This window comes from Condylura cristata, unplaced genomic scaffold (assembly GCF_000260355.1).
Source record: "Condylura cristata isolate star-nosed mole 26May11 unplaced genomic scaffold, ConCri1.0 scaffold00014, whole genome shotgun sequence".
NCBI classification, from domain to species: domain Eukaryota; kingdom Metazoa; phylum Chordata; class Mammalia; order Eulipotyphla; family Talpidae; genus Condylura; species Condylura cristata.
The window spans coordinates 39,484,854-39,503,087 of NW_004567115.1; the positions used below are offsets into that span (position 1 = coordinate 39,484,854).

Below are 18,234 nucleotides of genomic sequence, written 5' to 3' on the forward strand. Positions count from 1 at the left end.
GACAAGTTCTAGGAAACGTGCAGGGTTTTGTTTTTGCAAGAATGATTTACAGGCTATAATAGGTTAGAATGTCAAACAAGTGGAAACAATTAGTAGCACTAATGTCTTAACCCCTGGTTTACCACTGAGGGAGGGAGAGCATTGACTGAAGGCCCATCTGTTCCAAAGATGTTTCCAGCTGGCTTGTGCAGCCATTTGTGAGTCAAATCAGTGCAGTGAAGATGTTGTGTGGACAGCTGTTTGTCGTCTTCTTAAAGCCATTGACTATATACATATTTTACTATATCTTTTTTCAAAGTTATTGTAATCGCTATTGTAATTTTTATAGTGTCGCATTGACACAGGATGGTAAAATTTGATTCACAGACTAGAGAAGATAGTGGAAAAGCAAACTCATGTTGATACAAACTCTTAGCTATCAGAGCTCTGGGGTCTTTTTAATAGTGATTTTGAATGATTGTATACTCTTTTATTTATTTGTTTTATCTTTGAGAAATGGGGCTGTAGTTGCAATTCTTTCAGTTATCAGCAATGGGTGTAATAGATCACTGCTATGGACACTGACCCAAAAGAGAGGCTCCTTTGTGGGTCCTTTGCCCCTTAGGGAAAGAATTCAGAGGTATAGCACTAGGTATAATTGATTCATGCAAGGTTTTCTCAAAGGCTCATGCTGGAGGAACCAGTGCTGGACAGGAGGTGTTAGCCTGGCTGGGAGAAGGAATTTAGACTTATTTAAAGGATAAATCCATGAATGCGGAGGAGGGAGTGTCAGCGCTTCCTGTGAGCCAGGCAGTGCCTGCAAACATGCAGGCACACTGCAGTCCACCTGCACCTGCAGGCTCTTGAGTTCTTTTTCCAGGAAGTTGCGAGATAATCACGGTCATGGCCTGATGTCTTTTGTCTAACATGGCACCTATGGCCAGATTATTTGGATAGGAGGTTGGGACAGGGTTCGCCAGTCTAGGTTTCATGCATTTGTTCACATAGAACTTGGGATGACTTGCAATCTCAACTTGCTCCAGGACGTGTATTTTGAAATTGTCACTAACTCTAAGAATTATAAAACCAGGTTTAAGGTATCTATTTCAGAGGAGTGAGTGGACTTATATTTTGATAATCGTTTGATGCTGGAGTAAGAACAGCTTCATCCCAGTGTGAGTTACACGATGATTTACAGGATGAAAGCTGTCAGGTTCTTTCTTAACTTACCCTTAATATTTGCTAATTGATGATGCTATACTTCTTTCTTTTTTCTTTATTTTTAATTATTTTATTTTATTTTTTATAACAGTTTATTTTTACATCATTTTGTACATTTTTTTTCCATCTCAATTGTAATCCCCGCGGGTTTTCCAATACCAAGTCACCCGTGGGCCATCACCATAATCCCGTGCACTTCCCTTCCCACCCCCCCGTTTTTGATGCTATACTTCTTAATGTAGATTTTCACACTTTACAATCTGCTTTCACATTGGTTTCTTTCATTTCCATTATATATGTTCCCTTTGCTGATTTCTTCTATATAGGTCATTGAATAATTGTCTCTAAGATTCAAAGAGGGCCTTAACTGATCAATTACCCTGCTCCACAATCATACTGGCAGCTATGGCCAAGAGCCACAAGTATTAGACACAGGAAGACTCACCAGTGGGTTAAATTACAAGGGTAAAATAAATTTTCCTTTATGTGGGCAAGACAGAAAGTATCCTTTTTTGTAGGTTCAGCTCATTAAGCCATTGAACTTTTGCTTTAGGGACTCTCTGGTCACTCTGAGACCATTAATTCCTATGATTTGGAAACTTCTAAACTGTAAAATATTTAACTTTTTATTATTATATTTTAAAATTTATTTATTTATGCATACAAGAACTGGGGTACAGATCAGAGGTGTGGGGGATGAGAGGATTCACTAGAGACAGAGTGGGGAGCAGAACAGGCACATCCTCTGAAATCCACTGCTGAGGGGAGCAGCCGATGGGTCAGGGGAGGTCTGTCTGGCCACGTGGATCACTTCCTTGGCCTGGATTGAACTCTTGCCACAGTGGTTGTTTAGAGCTTCATCGTGCTGTGCTTCAACCCATTGTGCTATCAGGGGAGAGCCCACTGATCTTTTATTTTCAAAGCAGTAGAAATTTCTTCTTGTTCTCCTACCTTCCTTCTTCCTTGCCTTTCCCTGATACTGATTCATATATAGTTGGTCGAATTCAGGATCACCAGTGTGAAGTTAAAAATCATTTACTGTTCTTGTTTGGAATTTAATTATTTCTGATTTTAGTAGAACCCTGGATCTTATTTTTAAAAAATATAAGTTACTGCCATCCTTTGATGAGAATACAGGTTCATTCAGGTACATGAATTGTATTGTGGTACAGGTGACAGGACAGGAACTTAGGTTCGGGAAGCTGGTTTGTCTTACAAGGTATTTCTTTCTCAGTGATGCTTCACAGATGAGGTAACTGGAAAACTGATAGTGACATGAAATTGTGGAAAAAATGGCTGTAACTTTCTGAGCTGAGACTTGCAAATATGATGAGATCCCAATTACAGGATCAGGATGTGAGAGTAACTGCTGAGAAAAATGGAAAATGAGTTAGTTTGTGAGCGAGGAACGTAAAATGAATGTAAAAACAACCATCCCCAAGTGCACTGGGAATAGCACTTGTTGTCTTTCCTCCCCGTTGCTAGGAGAGAGATGAGCTACGGCCGGGCTAATACATATGTTACCAACTGAATCCACCAACCAAGTGACGTACTTGTTAAACCTGGGATATGCACTTTGCAGACACTGTAAACAGAAAGGCATCCAGGTAATAGCCTGTTGTAAACTCCTCTAGAATCAGAGAGCACAACCTAAGTGATGATGAAAATCCATCCCTCTTTTAGATAAATAGAAGGTGCACTTGACACAGAGTTATTCCTGTTTCCTGTTTTATCCCTATTTCTGGATTAAGGATTTTGAAGACAAGGTTTCTTCAGAAGTCTTTCTTAAGACTTTAAAACAAAAATAGCCTGAGGAAGCTGCTTGCTGGAGAGGTTTTGTGGTTCTCAAGTGACCTTGGAGATTAATCTTCTTCCTGGGAAGTCAGCTGTTCAGAGTACTTCCCAAAGAAGTGTTTCTATTCCTGCCGAGTGAGAGTACAGTAGCAAACCCCGAGGCTTCGAAATATTCCTTGGACTGTTTGCCATGAGGTGCTTGTCATCCGCCCGTCCGTCCGTCCGTCCGTCCATTCCCTTCAGTGCTCCAGGAAGGCTTTCTGAGTGCTACTGCACCTCTATGTCCTGGGCATGCTTTGTTGCCAGTCATAGCTGGGAGGAGATTTAAAAGGGAGACCATTCATCTATTCATTTCGTCATGAATTTATTTGATTTCTACTTGTTGCATGCTTACTGTGTCTCCTTAGGACACAGGAACACCCTGGGAACAGGGCGATAACTTAGTAGGCTAAAATCAATACCATCATATATTGTCTGGAGTGGGGATGAAAAAAGTCATCACACTGATCAATGCATATTTTTTTCAAATAGGTATTAAAAGTAACAAAGGGCTAGACTTAGACCGAGGACATTCTGAGCAAACCATGTTCATTCAGGATCAGAAGAAGGTGAGGCGAACTGTGTGAGAGGTAGATACCATCATTGGTGAGAGCCCTGTGGTGGGAGGAAGATTAGTTGAAAGATGGAGGAGGGTGGAGGATGGTGCCTCAGGAGACTAGAGAGGCAGGGCTTAGTGAGAACATACCGGGGTTAAAGCTCTTGTAGAGAAGTTGGTCTTTCTGTTGAAAACAAATGGGAAGCTGGTTGATGGATTTTTAGATAGAGACCAGATGAGAATGGGGTTTGGAAAAGATCACTCTGGTTTGGGGAGGGAAGAGGGCCAGAGTGAGACCAGAGAGGCCATACAAGTATTTACTGTTGATCTTGAAGCTGCTTAGTTATGAATCCAACATTCCATTGTTATTACTTCACTCTTGAACATGGTTCTGTGTACATCTGTGTCCTCTTCCAGACCCTCATTCCCTGAGTTAGCAATGAGGCTTTATTTGCTTTTGGGTCCACTGTAGTGTCTAATGTGTATTCAGTACCGTGTTTAAACTGTGGTTCTTCTTTGTCTCATAAGACATGTTTGTTGGCTTAAAAGAACACAGCCACCTGCATTCTGGTGATAGCATTATCTAGCGATCTAATTTATTTCTGAAAACTAAGGAATTAAAAATGCACTTGTGAGCCCTCCCTGGTGGCACAGGGGGTTAAAGCACAGCACCGAGAAGCTAAAGCCACTTCAGCATGAGTTCGATTCCTACCCTGGAGGTGACCCACATGGTGCAGCAGACCTCTCCTGACGCGCCCGCTGCTCCCCTCAGCAATGTATTTCATCAGTCGGCCTGTTCTGCTCCCCACTCTATCTCTGGTGAATCATCTCACTGCCCCTGCACCTCTGGCCTGTACCCCAGTTCTAAATGCATAAATAAATAAATCTTTTAAAAAATGCACTTGCTTTTCTTTTTAAGTCATACATGTTTTGGATTTCATTTCCAAACATATTATCTTCTGTAGAATAACCTTGCAGTCCTAAGGCACTATTATTGTCATTTTTTAATACTACATCCTCACAGAAATAATAGATATATTGAGAAATGTTTATTTTTAAGAAAGACATTTCCTACATAATTGAAGAAGTGAAACCATACTGGAAGTTTTCTGCTTCTGTAAATCATGATTTACACACATAAATAAGTAAAGCAGCAATAGGGAGTGGTGTAGACTGTGGTAGAACCAGGAAATCATTCCCTATCCCAAAGGGTTTAAATACAAAATATAAAATACAAAATACAAAAATATGGATTTTTTTCAATCCATAGGAGAACAGAACATTTCATAGTGCCCATTTATTTTATGGCCTGTGAATCAAGCTCTTTTGAGTGACTGGAGCCTCAAAGCTAGGTTAGAGGAGGGAGCAGGACAGAATACATCCAACAGTGCAAACTCCTCAAAAAACTTTGGCAAGCTTCTAGAACCCTCAGCTACCTGGTCTCTATTTTCTTGTGGAATAGAATGCTGCCATTTCTCCTCGACCAGATGAATACATCATATGATAGGTTTGAAGCATACTAGTTTGACAGGAAGGAAAAAAGGCCATGATGATATTTGAAATCAGAAACAAAGAAAATATCTCTTATCTTCTGGGGAAGTCCTTAGAAGTAGTTTTATTAGAGACTTTCACTCAAAGCAAAAAATGAGGGGTATAAATAGCACTGGTCCTGTTCCCAACTGATCCTTAGATTAAGATTAGTTTAAGCTGAGACTGAGAGGTCACACAAGGACATGGTTTTCTGTGGTTGACAGTCTTTTAAATCACACACATAGGAATCTCATGCAAAGGGTATTTAGATAGTGTATTTCCAGGAGAAAAATTATTTCAACTTCTATTCTTTTAGCAGGGATGAGCAGTCCTAGTGATTTAAAAATATGGGAGAATCCTTTCCAGGAGAAATTGGGCTTATGGAATGGGTGAAATAGAAAGGAACAGAACAACAGGATTCATTAACATCACAGCTGCTGTTCTCTGCAAATTTATTACTCCTTTTATAATGCATTGAAAAGCAGCAGAAATGGGTAATGTGATTTATGTTTGGATTCTGAGCCCTTCAGCAAAATTTAATTTATTTTTTTAGGCCGCATTTGTATAATAAAAATAAAAATATCTGCCTTTCACATTTTAGTGAACTTTTGTAAAAAGAAAATTAGAATAGATATGTGGTAAGTCATCTCACAATGACAAGATAATGGGATACATTATTATTCCTAATATTTATAGCAAACACTCAGCACTTGTTATCTGCTGTGCTCCATTCTAAACATTTACACTCATTATTTCCATTAACTCGTCTAAAAAGCTAATGAGGTAAAATCTTTGTATCATTTGAGAGATAAAGAAGCAGAGTCCCAGATTGCTGAATTCACTTGATCAAGGCCAACCCATGAGAAGTGGGGCTGGGCTCTAACCCTGTACAGTCTGGCCTGAAGGCCAATGCTTTAATTCAACAGGGGTAAAAGAAAGCAGAGACTGTTAACTAAATGAGACCAGTGTTTGTATTCTGGCCTTATGGACTGTGCAGCTATAGCCAGGCCTCTTAGGCAGTCTGGACTTCAGTTTGTTCATCTTGAAAGAGGGATGCTGGGCCCTCCCTGGTGGCGCAGTGGGTTCAAGCACAGCACTAAGAAACTAAAGCCACTTCTGCATGAGTTTGATCCCTGCCCAGGAGGTGACCACATGGCGCAGCAGACCTCCCTTGGCCCGCCTGCTGCTCCCCTCAGCAGTGTACTTCCTCCATCTGTCTGTTGTTCTCCCCACTCTGTCTCTGGTGAATCCTCTCACTGCCTCTGCACCTCTGCCCTGTCCCCCAGTTCTGTATGCATAAATAAATAAATCTTAAAAAAAATAGGGATGACTAAAGCCTCTTGTTGACACTTGATGAAGACTGAATAAGAGAACACGCCAAGTTCAGTGATGAGTCAAATGGAGGACCACAGTTTGTTGTTATTACTATTAGTTCTTGAGGGTGGGGTGGGTATTTTTCTGCTCTGGCTGCCATAACCAGACTCCACTGATGTATCATTTTAAACAATGGAAATTAATTTGCTCACAGTTCTGAAATCTGCAAAGCCAAGATCAAGATGCTGGCTGGGCTGGTTTCTGATATTTTCTCCCTGGTCGCAGGCCTTCCTCCTGGGTTCCTGCATGGTCTTCTGTAACAGAGTGGGGAGAGAGGATGAGGGAATATCTTTTCTTACAAGGACATCATTCCTGTTGGATTAACCCCCATAATTATGACCTCCTTTAACCATCATTACTTCCTCTAATATCCTAGCACCAAATCCAGACAGCTATAGGAGTTAGGGCTTAAACATATGAATGGCTGGGGAGAGGGACATTTTAGTCCATAGCAAGTGGGTAACTGGGGAGAGAGACAGGGAAATAGAAGGGGCATTTAGAGTGCTTCGATGTTTAAGGTAGATTATTTAATTTTATTTCTTTACTTTTAAAGATTTACTTTTTTATGCATATAGAACTGGGGTACAGGCTAGAGGTGCAGGGGCGGTGAGAGAATTCACCAGAAAGTGGGGAGCAGAACAAGCAGATTGGTAGATTATTCTAAATATCATTTATGGAGGGAAAAGAAGCCCTCACCTATGGGTAATTAGAAGATGCACGATCTGCTGACACTCTGTCATTTGCCTTCTCTCTGAAGCTAGAAAAGTCTCCATACCATCTCTTTGGGGTTTTTCAGGCGAGCCGGAATTTAAATACATCGGCAATATGCATGGTAATGAGGCTGTTGGCCGGGAACTGCTCATTTTCTTGGCCCAATACTTGTGCAACGAGTACCAAAAAGGGAACGAAACAATTGTCAACCTGATCCACAACACCCGGATTCACATCATGCCCTCCCTGAACCCCGACGGCTTCGAGAAGGCTGCATCCCAGGTGAGTGGGGCCTGAGGGCACTTTCTCCATTTGGTATGTCTGTACATTTGTGTGTGTGTGTGTGTGTGCGTCTGCCCATTTATAAGTAGTGCATTCAGGTGAACTTCACAGACTGATCAGGGGAAAATCTGAGAGTATTCAACTGGATGGCAAGAAAAAACTTCAGAAGAGTTTTTCTTCAGCAGAGATTAAATGGGAAAGATTTTGTTAATAACTCAATTTTAAAGAACCGTTTTTTTTTGTTAAAGAAATCATATCTATCATTTACATTTATGAACAGGTAAATTTCTTTCTAAAAATCTACAAGTGTGAAAAAATATCTACTGCCAAGTATTGAAGAGTATTTTAACGACTGTCCTCTCTGAATGGCAGACCGAGATGGTGTCATAGCGCCCTCTACTGATACCAAGGAAGATTTTTTTTTTTTTGCCTGATACAGTTAAATTTTTTTTTTACTAATGTAATACTGGCTTACTGCTTTGTATGTGATTCAGAGGTACAGCATCACTCCTCTTCAGGCGTGTATCACCACACCACCACGGCACCTGTAGTCCTTCACCAAGTCCACCATCCCCCTACATAGTGTTTCCAACCCCGTTTACCCTTCTCGTAGCTTCTATTCTGGTAGCTTCTACTATGAGTCATATGCCTCATAATTTAAAGTTCCTGAGCTGTCACAAATTCAAGAATATGACAGTTGTTCACATGCCAAAAATTTGATGTAATTGTAAATTAATCGTCAAAGAAGAAAATCTTCATTATGGGAAAATAGCTGAGTACTTAGAAATTTGTTAAATTACCCTTTGTGAAATGAAGGGTTTAACATTCAACAGAATTTCCTCAACTTCAGAAGCTCTACAACTTTTCTTATAGTGCTTGTATTTTTTATGGAGGCTTTAAGATGGGTATATATATATTAATTAATATGAGATTCATGCTAAGCTCATTTGCAGTTTCTGATCATTTTTTAGCAATTTGTTCTGAATATTTAAAAAAGGGATTACTGTGATTTAAGGAGGCAATGAATTTTTTTTTTTAAAGATTTATTTATTTGTGCATACAGAACTGGGGTACAGGCCAGAGGCTCAGGGGCGGCGAGAGGCTTCACCAGAGACAGAGTGGGGAGCAGAACAGGCAGATCGACGAAGTACACTGCTGAGGGGAGCAGTGGGCGGGTCAGGAGAGGTCTGCCACGCCATGTGGTCACCTCCAGGGCAGGCGGGAATCGAACTCATGCGGAAGCAGCTTTAGATTCTCAGTGCTGTGCTTTAACCCGCTGAGCCACCAGGGAGGCCGGCAATGAATATTTTAATAGTGACTTGCTTTGAAACACATTACCTATTACTAGCTAGTATATATGAACTTTTTAAATCCATTTGCTGACAACTATCTTAAGTAGTATTATTAGCACTTAAAATGCTACTCATTGAAAAAAAAATGCTACTCATTGAAAATACACTTTTTAACCTCCATAAATATACCTAATTCCTTTATGTTTATATCAGTAAAACAGTGGAAATACTAGAAAGGGACATTATTGTTAAACAATCTTAACACATTATCTTAAAAACATTAATGAAAATCTTAAATAGTTAATACAATAATAATAAATAACCGATACCTTGTCCTTTGATTGTTAGCCTGGTGAGCTGAAGGACTGGTTTGTGGGTCGAAGCAACGCCCAGGGAATAGACCTGAACCGGAACTTCCCTGATCTGGATAGGATCGTTTACGTTAACGAGAAAGAAGGTGGTCCAAATAATCACCTGTTGAAAAACCTGAAGAAAATCGTGGACCAAAACACCAAGGTATAGAGAAAACGTGTCGTTTTCTTGGGTTCTGCCCTCAAGTCTGTGGAATTATGTTCTAATATTTTCCTCACGGTGGAGAACATAGACAGCAGGGATTGTGGGGGATCATTAGCTACGGCTGCGCAAGTCCAGGCTGAGAAGGCTGGCGCCTTAAAGTTAGTCCTGTCCCCTAGAACTGAGCATCTGCCCTGGGGAGCGGGAGTTGGAAGTGGGGGAGGAGGAGGAACCCGGAGTGGGGGTCTTAGTCTTCACAAGCTCTTCTCCGAGGCCCTCATCAGCATGTCTGATCTGCACCTCCTACAGCACTTCCAATGTTGATTTTTTCTTCTTTTCCAGTATTTTCTTCTTCTTTGCTTTGTAGAACTCCGCCTTCTTCTACCTCTTCAGCTGCCCTTCAAATACCGACTTTGTTTCTTTCCCTGCTTCTCCTGCTCAGCCTTAAATGCTCACCCTCAGGGTCCCCTATGAAACCTTTATCTTTTTCCTTAGGTTCCCACCCTTGCCTGTTCCTTCAAGGTCACTTATTATATGAAGCCATCCAGGTTCCCACCTTTCACTACAGATTTCCTTTCCTGCATCTCCCTTTCTCTTTTTCACTTGCTCTTTTACCCCGGCACCCAGGGGCCTAGGCTTATCATGACCAAGACTAGTATTCTCCCGAACACAACACTCTTCTTTCATCAATCCTACATTAAAGCCTGGCTTTTTCTTTGTCTGTCACCACTCACCAGTAGTTAGTTAGCATATCTCAGTGATTTGACCTCCCTAGAGTGTCTCCAGAATTTATCTCTTCTGCAAAGAAGATACAGTGGTTGCTGATTCTTATTTTGTTGTTAGCTTCTCCCAGCTATATTCAGTCTTCTCAAATTACTCCAGAGTGACCCTCTTGCACACAAATTATTGCTCTTTTGCTTAAAAAATCTTGTTAGCTCCCCAAGGCCACCAGATCAAGATCTCAGTGTTGGGCCCTCACTGGTGGCACAGCGCCTTAAAGCACAGTATTATGAAGCTATCTGCAGTCACTGCAGCACGAGTTCAATCCCCAGCCAGGGGACTCTCTTGATCCACCTGCTGATCCCCTCAGCACTATATGTAAGTCAATCTGTCAGTTCTGATTCCTACTTTGTCTCTGGTGAATCTTCTCACCCCACGCCCCACACCTCTGGCCTGTACCCCACTACTTGTATGCACAAATAAATAACTTTTTTTTTAAAGATGTATTTATTTGTGCATACAGAACTGGGGTACAGGCCAGAGGCTCAGGGGCAGTGAGAGGCTTCACCAGAGGCAGTGGGGAGCAGAACAGGCAGATTGATGAAGTACACTGCTGAGGGGAGCAGCGGGCAGGTCAGGAGAGGTCTGCATGCCATGTGGTCACCTCCGGGGCAGGCAGGAATCGAACTCATGCTGCAGTGGCTTTAGCTTCTTAGTACTGTGCTTTAACCTGCTGCGCCACCAGGGAGGGCCACAAATAAATAACTCTTAAAAAAATAAATCTCAGTGTCGTAGACGCTTGTGGTGGTGCTGCAAGGATGCCAGAAGCAGCCGCCTTAGGTCAAGCGCTCACTCCCTACTTGCCATGCCAGTGTTGGGAAGTTATATCATCACAGCATGCTCCCACTTCTTCATCTGCCATATGAGGTAACAGTAGTGTCCACCTCAGAGTGGGGTTCTAGAGAGTGAACGAGTTGATACTACCAAGTACTTGAGGTCAGGCTTTGAACTCTTATTGTCCTTTGGCATGATTTTCCAGTACTCTCTGTTTTGTACCTCCAGTTAGATGGACACATTCACACACCCACTGACAGATTCTCTCAGACCAGTATTGTCTCAACATTGTTTTCAATTACTTGGAAGGGAGAAAGAGCCCATCATAGAGGAAGGGTGGAGGAGAACTCTTCTGGCAGCAATGAGTTCCTCCTCTATTGTTCCAGAAATTTCCAGCTGGACTTATCAACGACTTCTAGTACTGTTCCTAAGTGAGAACTTGGAAAGTACAATTTCCTCATTTATTATAGTTCTAGGGTCATTCAAGTTTCCCTTGACTCTGCTGACTGAGGCTGGTGCACTCCTTAATCTGACCGATAAGCTTGTTCTCTAGTCCACCAGCCATGACAGTGGAATAAATATAGCTTTAATATATTTAAAAACCCAAAGGCATATAGTTATACAACATACTCTTAGCGGATCTCTAATAGAGCTTTGAAATTTCCAGGTTAGTTTATATTTGATATGCCAGGGATCAGGGGTTTGAAGTGCAGATTCTCATGGGTGCTGACTGGGAGGCACCGGGGGGGTGTGCTCAGCATGCAGATGATGGAGAGAAACCTGGGCTGACCGTGTCCTCCCCATGTGCTCTTTGCTCTTCCAACGCTCTCTGAAGAAAAACACTCCTGATCTTCCAAACTTTTCTTATTTTTAAGAACTAGGATGTAGGCCAGACGTGCAGGGGGTGGGAGGATTCACCAATGACAGAGAGGGGAGCAGAACAGGCAGATGGACTCGAATACACTGCAGAGAGAAGCAGAGGGGAGCAGCAGGCGGGTCAGGAGAGGTCTGCTGTACCATGTGGGTCAGCTCCCTGGCTGGGAATTGAACTCATATTGATGATAGCTTATAGTGCTGAGACTTTAATCCCTGCACAAGGGAGGTCCCAAAATTTTCTTGCTAAGTCATTTCTCTCATTTTGCTTTAGCCTGGTCACCTATGCTGTTATCTGGGTTCATAGAAGTCTTTGCCTAGATTTCTTGATTAAAATCAATTAAATAATCATATTAAGTTTTATTTCCTTTTAATGACTAGAATTGTGATGAAGATGAAATAAATATAACTTTAATATATTTTAAGAGCAAAAGTCATCTGATTACAGAGAATAACATTTGAGCTATCTTTGTAGCCTTTAACTGGAAGCTTTAAGGATAGGTCACAATTAGCTGTAGATAGGGTAACCAAAATTGGCTTGATCTTGGGAGTGCTCCAGAAGCTTCTCTATGGATTACTTAAAGTTATGATTAAAGACCACAGGATAATCTCAATGGAGTGACTTCATGTTCCCTAACTTTTCTGTGTTTCAGCTTACTCATCTATAAAATGGGGAAACATGTCGCCCTTTATCTGACTGATGTAAGGACTCAGAGGGTTACACAGACATATTTACTAAATAGTAGCTACCATTTTGTTCGGGTTTGAAACTGATCTATCCATACATTGAAATATCCCTACCATTAAAATGAGGGTATTCAAATGACAGGGAAAGGTATTTTCTGTTGGCAAGCAAAAATTGTATAGTACAGAATGGTTATAAATAGCCTCTTTAAAAATTAAGTGTATTGGAAAAAGACTGAAAAGTGATACATAAAAATGATAGCAGTGGATATTTTAAAGAGTAAAATTATGAGTAATGATATTTCCTTTTCCTTCTCTATATCTTCAACTATGAACATTTTTGTAAAATAAGTAAAAACAATAATAAAACAGTGCCATATTTTTTTTCCCACAATTACAAGTCACACTTTTCCACAATTAGTCTACCGAAAAATAAGTTAGTTTGGGTACATTAAAGCCGATATACAAAAAATATCATGGGCATTTTAATTTCATAGGCTGGATTTGAATCTAGAGCTATGTGAACGGGACATGTGACTAATATATCTGACCATCAGATTCCACTTGTGAGATGGGAGGCGTGCCTATCTAATGCCTATCTGATACCTATCTAATGTCTATCTGATGCTTATCTGATGCCTGTCAAGTGAGGGCGTCATGAAGTACAATAAAATGCAGGTACAAGTTTTCCCTAAACTGAACAGAGATAGCCAAATAAATGGTCTTATTATAACCATCAGACCCGTCTGATATTATTAATTTTATGTCCCAAAGAACAGACTAGATTTCCAATAAAGTGTTTGATTTTTTTTTTAATCAAAGACATATTTGGAGATTTGAGGTTCTCCTTAGTGGCTGTTAACAACTCATCGACATAAAGCTATCAAAGTCTTGGCTTCAGATTAAATTTTTGGTATAAATTTCTTTCATCCTTTGTTTTTCTTCCAAGATACCAGGGACTGTGAGTCATTCAAAAGACAACATGAATTCCCGAAACTTTTGTCTTTGTTTTAAAATTTAAGATGATCATCCCAAAGTAAACTGGTGTTTTACAGTGAACTCTGAAAGGAACCTGATATTTTTTTTATAGGGATAAAAGCTGGGAATTGGAAAAATAGTAAGCAAACATTGGAAATAAAATCTACCACATGTTTTTAGAGCTGAATCATCCAGATAAAAGAACCTTGCTCTGTAGCTTAAGTCTTTTCTTCTCTCCTCGTCTTATCCTCAGCCATTATTAACAAACATCAGATGGGTGTGTCCCCAGATTTGTAAGTAATGTGAATGCTGGTTTTCAAGTTACAAAGAGAGAAAAGGCGAGCGGCCCACATGAGTAAACTTTTAAGAAAATGTAAGCGCTGTTGAAATATCTGAGTGAAATAGAGACGCTTCAATCATGTGTTTGCTTACCTTTTCCTTATATTTTTTATCAACAAATTACACCAATGACTCTCAAATTTATAACTTTTGACCGCGATCTTTACTACAGCTGGCTCCTGAGACTAAGGCTGTCATTCACTGGATCATGGATATTCCTTTTGTGCTGTCTGCCAATCTCCACGGTGGGGACCTTGTGGCCAATTACCCGTATGATGAGACTCGGACTGGTGCGTGTTCTTCCAGCTTCTCTCTCATTTCCTTTCTTGCAGCCGGAAATGACTTTACAAGGGCTTGTAGAATGATTTCTGTAATATTAAAAGAAATTGGCCATGAAGTGATTTTGCCATCCCGCTAACTATTTCATGTGGTCCAGGAGAAATCTGTAACTTAAAAGTAAAAGTTTAGGTGAAGAGAAATATGATCTTGAAAGAATACTGAAACAAAGGTTAAGACAGAAGTCATAAAGGTGTCATTCTTGGCCTATGTAAAGAGGAGACAATGGAATTCTATGTAGATTTGTGTACAAGATGGCTTAATGGAGACCTCTTCTGTAGCTTGATGCGGGCCTGTGTGAGTTGCTCTGCATGTGGTTAATTGTGCTCTTACAGCTCAGTGCTGGGAACTATTTCTAGTGGTGTTGGGGAGGTGCTATGGTTTTCTTTAACCACTTTTAGTTATACTTAGGGACGGCCATCTTTAGTCAGGTAGACAGGTTAGGTTAATTTTTGTGGTTCTGGGAGATTTCCTGCCTTAGATTAATCCTCGGGGACTTTGGAAGAGATAGGCTCATTGTAAACACAAGTGGTAATTTTAGATACTGAAAACTTTGATTTCTGAAGAAAGCCTTTGGTGAAATATCATTAAACGTTAACGATTTGTGGTTCACCAATAGCTGAGAAATATAATAACCTGTGAAATATATGCGTAAGGATCCAGTGTATCAAAATATGAAGAATTTTTTTCCATATTAGACATAGGAGATTTTTTTTTTTAACTTTAAACTCAGGTACTGAAAAGTCTGTATGAGAGTGGTTCATAGTGGCTATGAAGTTGGTCCGTGTACATTGGCTAATTTTTAAAGAGTTACTTATTTATGTACACAAGAACTAGGTTACAGGCCAGAGGTGGGGGGGGGGTGAGAGGATTCACCAGAGACAGAATGGGGAGCAGAACTGGCAGACTGACTGAAATCCACTGCTGAGGGGAGCAGTGGGTGGCTCAGGAGAGGTCTGTGGGGCCACATGTGTAGTTCCATTGCCTGGGATTGACCTCGTGCTGCAGTGGCTACTGACAGCTTCATAGAGTTGTGGCTAAACACCCTGTGCCATCAGTGAGGCCCCATTTATATTTTTTAAATGAAAAGTATTAACAGTGGAAATCTCTATTATTTTCTCATATCAGTTTACTATAAGCGTGTCACTTTTTTTTGTTGTTGTTGTTTCTAATTCATAAGTAGAATGTATCTTTTATCCCATTTCCTACTTGTACGATTAGGAATGGAAAGCATAGTACCTCAAAACTAAGTGTAATTGTTGAGGACCTAAGCCTTGGCTCCGTGCCCATAGAGATGGAACTCAAAAGGCCTCAGCAGGATAGCAACACCGAGTTACTCCCCAGAAGCATTTAGTGCTCATTCGGCTGTGTCAGTCTCTTCAAACTTGTGGCTTTGTTCCTAGGTACTGCACATGAGTATAGCTCCTGCCCAGATGATGCCATTTTCCAGAGCTTGGCTCGGGCTTACTCCTCTTTCAACCCCCCCATGTCAGACCCCAATCGGCCACCGTGTCGCAAGAATGATGACGACAGGAGCTTTGTAGATGGAACCACCAATGGGGCGGCTTGGTACAGCGTGCCTGGCGGTGAGGTCCTGTTTCGCTCTTTACCATTGTGGTAGTTTACCTGTAATTGACACTGAGGTGTAGAGGGAGAGATGTGGAGTATCTCCAGTCCTCCTCAGTCATTAAGTCATTAAGCCGTATGCTTTGATTTGTTGAATTCACTGAACCTATAGTTTGGTTATTAAAATTATCCCATGTTCTGCATGAATGATTGTTATGTATAGTTTTCTTGATTTTTTAAAAACAAGATGCTAATTGAGGAAATCTGGGAAGTGAATTAGAGACATCCATTGGGGAAATAGTAATTGAATGTTGTCCTTGGCCTTAGGGAATAAGATAGCATCTTTATTATGTTCACAATGCTTTGACAAACAAATGTAGGCTGCAAACTTTGACCTCTAGTGCATCTTGGTCCACACACCTGTTTGCATTTCTTGATGCTGGGCTAACAGTGGGGGTGCAGCAGCCAGCAGAGGCATCTTCTCCATGATTAGGCAGCGTTCCTGGCTCTTTGCTCTCACAAGAACTTTCCAGAGCCCTATTTTTATGATCACCTGTGCTCTAAGAGGTACAGGTGCATCGCCTCCCGAGGATGAAAGATGAAATGTAAAATACTGATACTTTCCCCCCTCTTTGCCTATGAGTAATTTTTTTATGGTCCACTTGGAAATGAAAATGAGAATTAGGGAAGTAGAAACAGTAGCTGATTCTGGAGTGTGGGTTTGATATGTTTTTGGGGGACTAAGTTTGATTAATGTATTCTCAAAGAATACTCTGAGAAAAGTATTCTTCCTGATTTACATTATTGTTTTAATTTATATTTTGCATTATATCAGATTAGCCCCTGTAGCATGTTAAATAAGGTCTATGTCAGATTTTAATTTACACAATGTCAAATATATCACAATAGAAGTAATTTTAAACTTCACTTCTTATAAAGGCATTAGTATTCCTTTGGAATTACCTTTTTGGACAATGACACGTTTTCTGTAGAATACCAAATAATCTGTTGTAATAATGTAATAATAACATTAATCTTAATGATTTGTCTCACAACAATCCAGCAAAGAAAGCTTTTACTTTCTTTAGTTCTCTACCTAGTAAATAAAAAAATCAGCTTTTACTTTTTTTTTTTTTTTGGTTTTCTTGCTAGTAAATAAAATCAGTATCTTAGGTCAGGCATCTAGAGGACTCAGATGCTCAGCCTCTGTTGAGGGGTGATTTTCAGGGAAAAGCTGTGTGGAAATGCGAGCAGAAGGGTAAGTAAGGGGAATGGAGCTGAGCAAGGGTGTGGCTCAGGGATGAGGCCTCAAGCATTAATCACAAGCTTCTAGAATTGTCCAATTCTGAGGCAAGGAGCAATCTCTTAGTGGCTCCATATCAATTAGTTATTGATTATGGGTTACCTTGGAAGCGTTGGGTCTGGAGATGGACCCGCATAACTTCTCAAGCTACGTAGCTTCTGTCAGCATTTCTCCAGACAGAAGCAGCTGTGAGGTCTTGTCAACCACAGCCAGCACTTAACAACAATTTAGGGATGGGGTTACCAGCCTCAGAAAAGCAGTAGGGAGTGGCGGGGGATGGTGGTGGTGGGGGGGTGGAAATCAGGGGATGGCAACAGTGTCCATTCCTAATTTGAATCCTGTTGCAATTAAAATTGTTCTGGAGGCAGAATCATAATTTTGGTGAAGATTATTTTTAATTTTAAAAATAATTACATATATTTTTTTAAGGATTTGTTTATTTATGCTTACAGAACTGGCGTACAGGCCACAGGTGGGTGGGTAGGTGAGAGGATTCACCAGAAACAGAGTGGGGAGCAGAACATGCGGATTGACAAGTACATTGCTGAAGGGAGCAGTGGGCAAGTCCAAGGAGGTCTGCCGCGCCATGTGGTCACCTCTGGGGTGGGGATCGAACTCATGCGGAAGTGGCTGTAGCTTCTTAGTACAGTGCTTTAACCCTCTGCGCCACCGGGAGGGCCCCTGGACTTTTTTTTCTACAGTGGTGCAGTGGAACTGGGCTTCCACAAAGATGCTCTTTTCGTGTTATTTATCATAATCTTGTCCTTTGCGGGGGAAGATGCGGAAAACTATTTCACCACTTTATGACATCACTCCCGCTTCTTGTTTGAGGTTTTTTCCAGCCATGTAGACTGTGGCTCACACCTATGCTAGCACCCTGGAGCAGCCATGCATTAAGTCAAATGATTGCTTAAGAACCCTAGAGGGGGCCCTCCCTGGTGGCGCAGCGGGTTAAAGCACTGCACTAAGAAGCCTAAGCCATTTCCGTATGAGTTCGATTCCTGCCTGCCCCGGAGGTGACCACATGGCGTGGCAGACCTCTCCTGACCCACCCGCTGCTCCCCTCAGCAGTGTACTTCGTGGATCTGCTTGTTCTGCTCCCCACTCTGTCTCTGGTGAAGCCTCTCACCGCCCCTGAGCCTCTGGCCTGTACCCCAGTTCTGTATGCACAAATAAATAAATCTTAAAAAAAAAAAAAAAAAGAACCTAGAGGGTTTGCACTGTTAAAGTAATAAGCTCTCCTGAGTATGTTGTTCTATTGCTAACAGAAGGTGATTTCTTTTAAGGAACACATGAGCTCCTCAAAATGC

General features: G+C 41.1%; 1 protein-coding gene across 1 annotated transcript in view; it reads left to right on the plus strand.

The window, feature by feature from the left end:
• CPE (carboxypeptidase E) overlaps positions 1–18,234 on the plus strand; it is an 84,986-nt gene that overhangs the window by 57,455 nt on the left and 9,297 nt on the right. The window contains exons 2-5 of the mRNA XM_004682505.2: positions 7,290–7,486; positions 9,127–9,294; positions 13,892–14,009; positions 15,459–15,641. Of these exons, the coding sequence (XP_004682562.1) occupies positions 7,290–7,486; positions 9,127–9,294; positions 13,892–14,009; positions 15,459–15,641 (666 nt within the window). The remainder of the gene's footprint in view (positions 1–7,289; positions 7,487–9,126; positions 9,295–13,891; positions 14,010–15,458; positions 15,642–18,234) is intronic.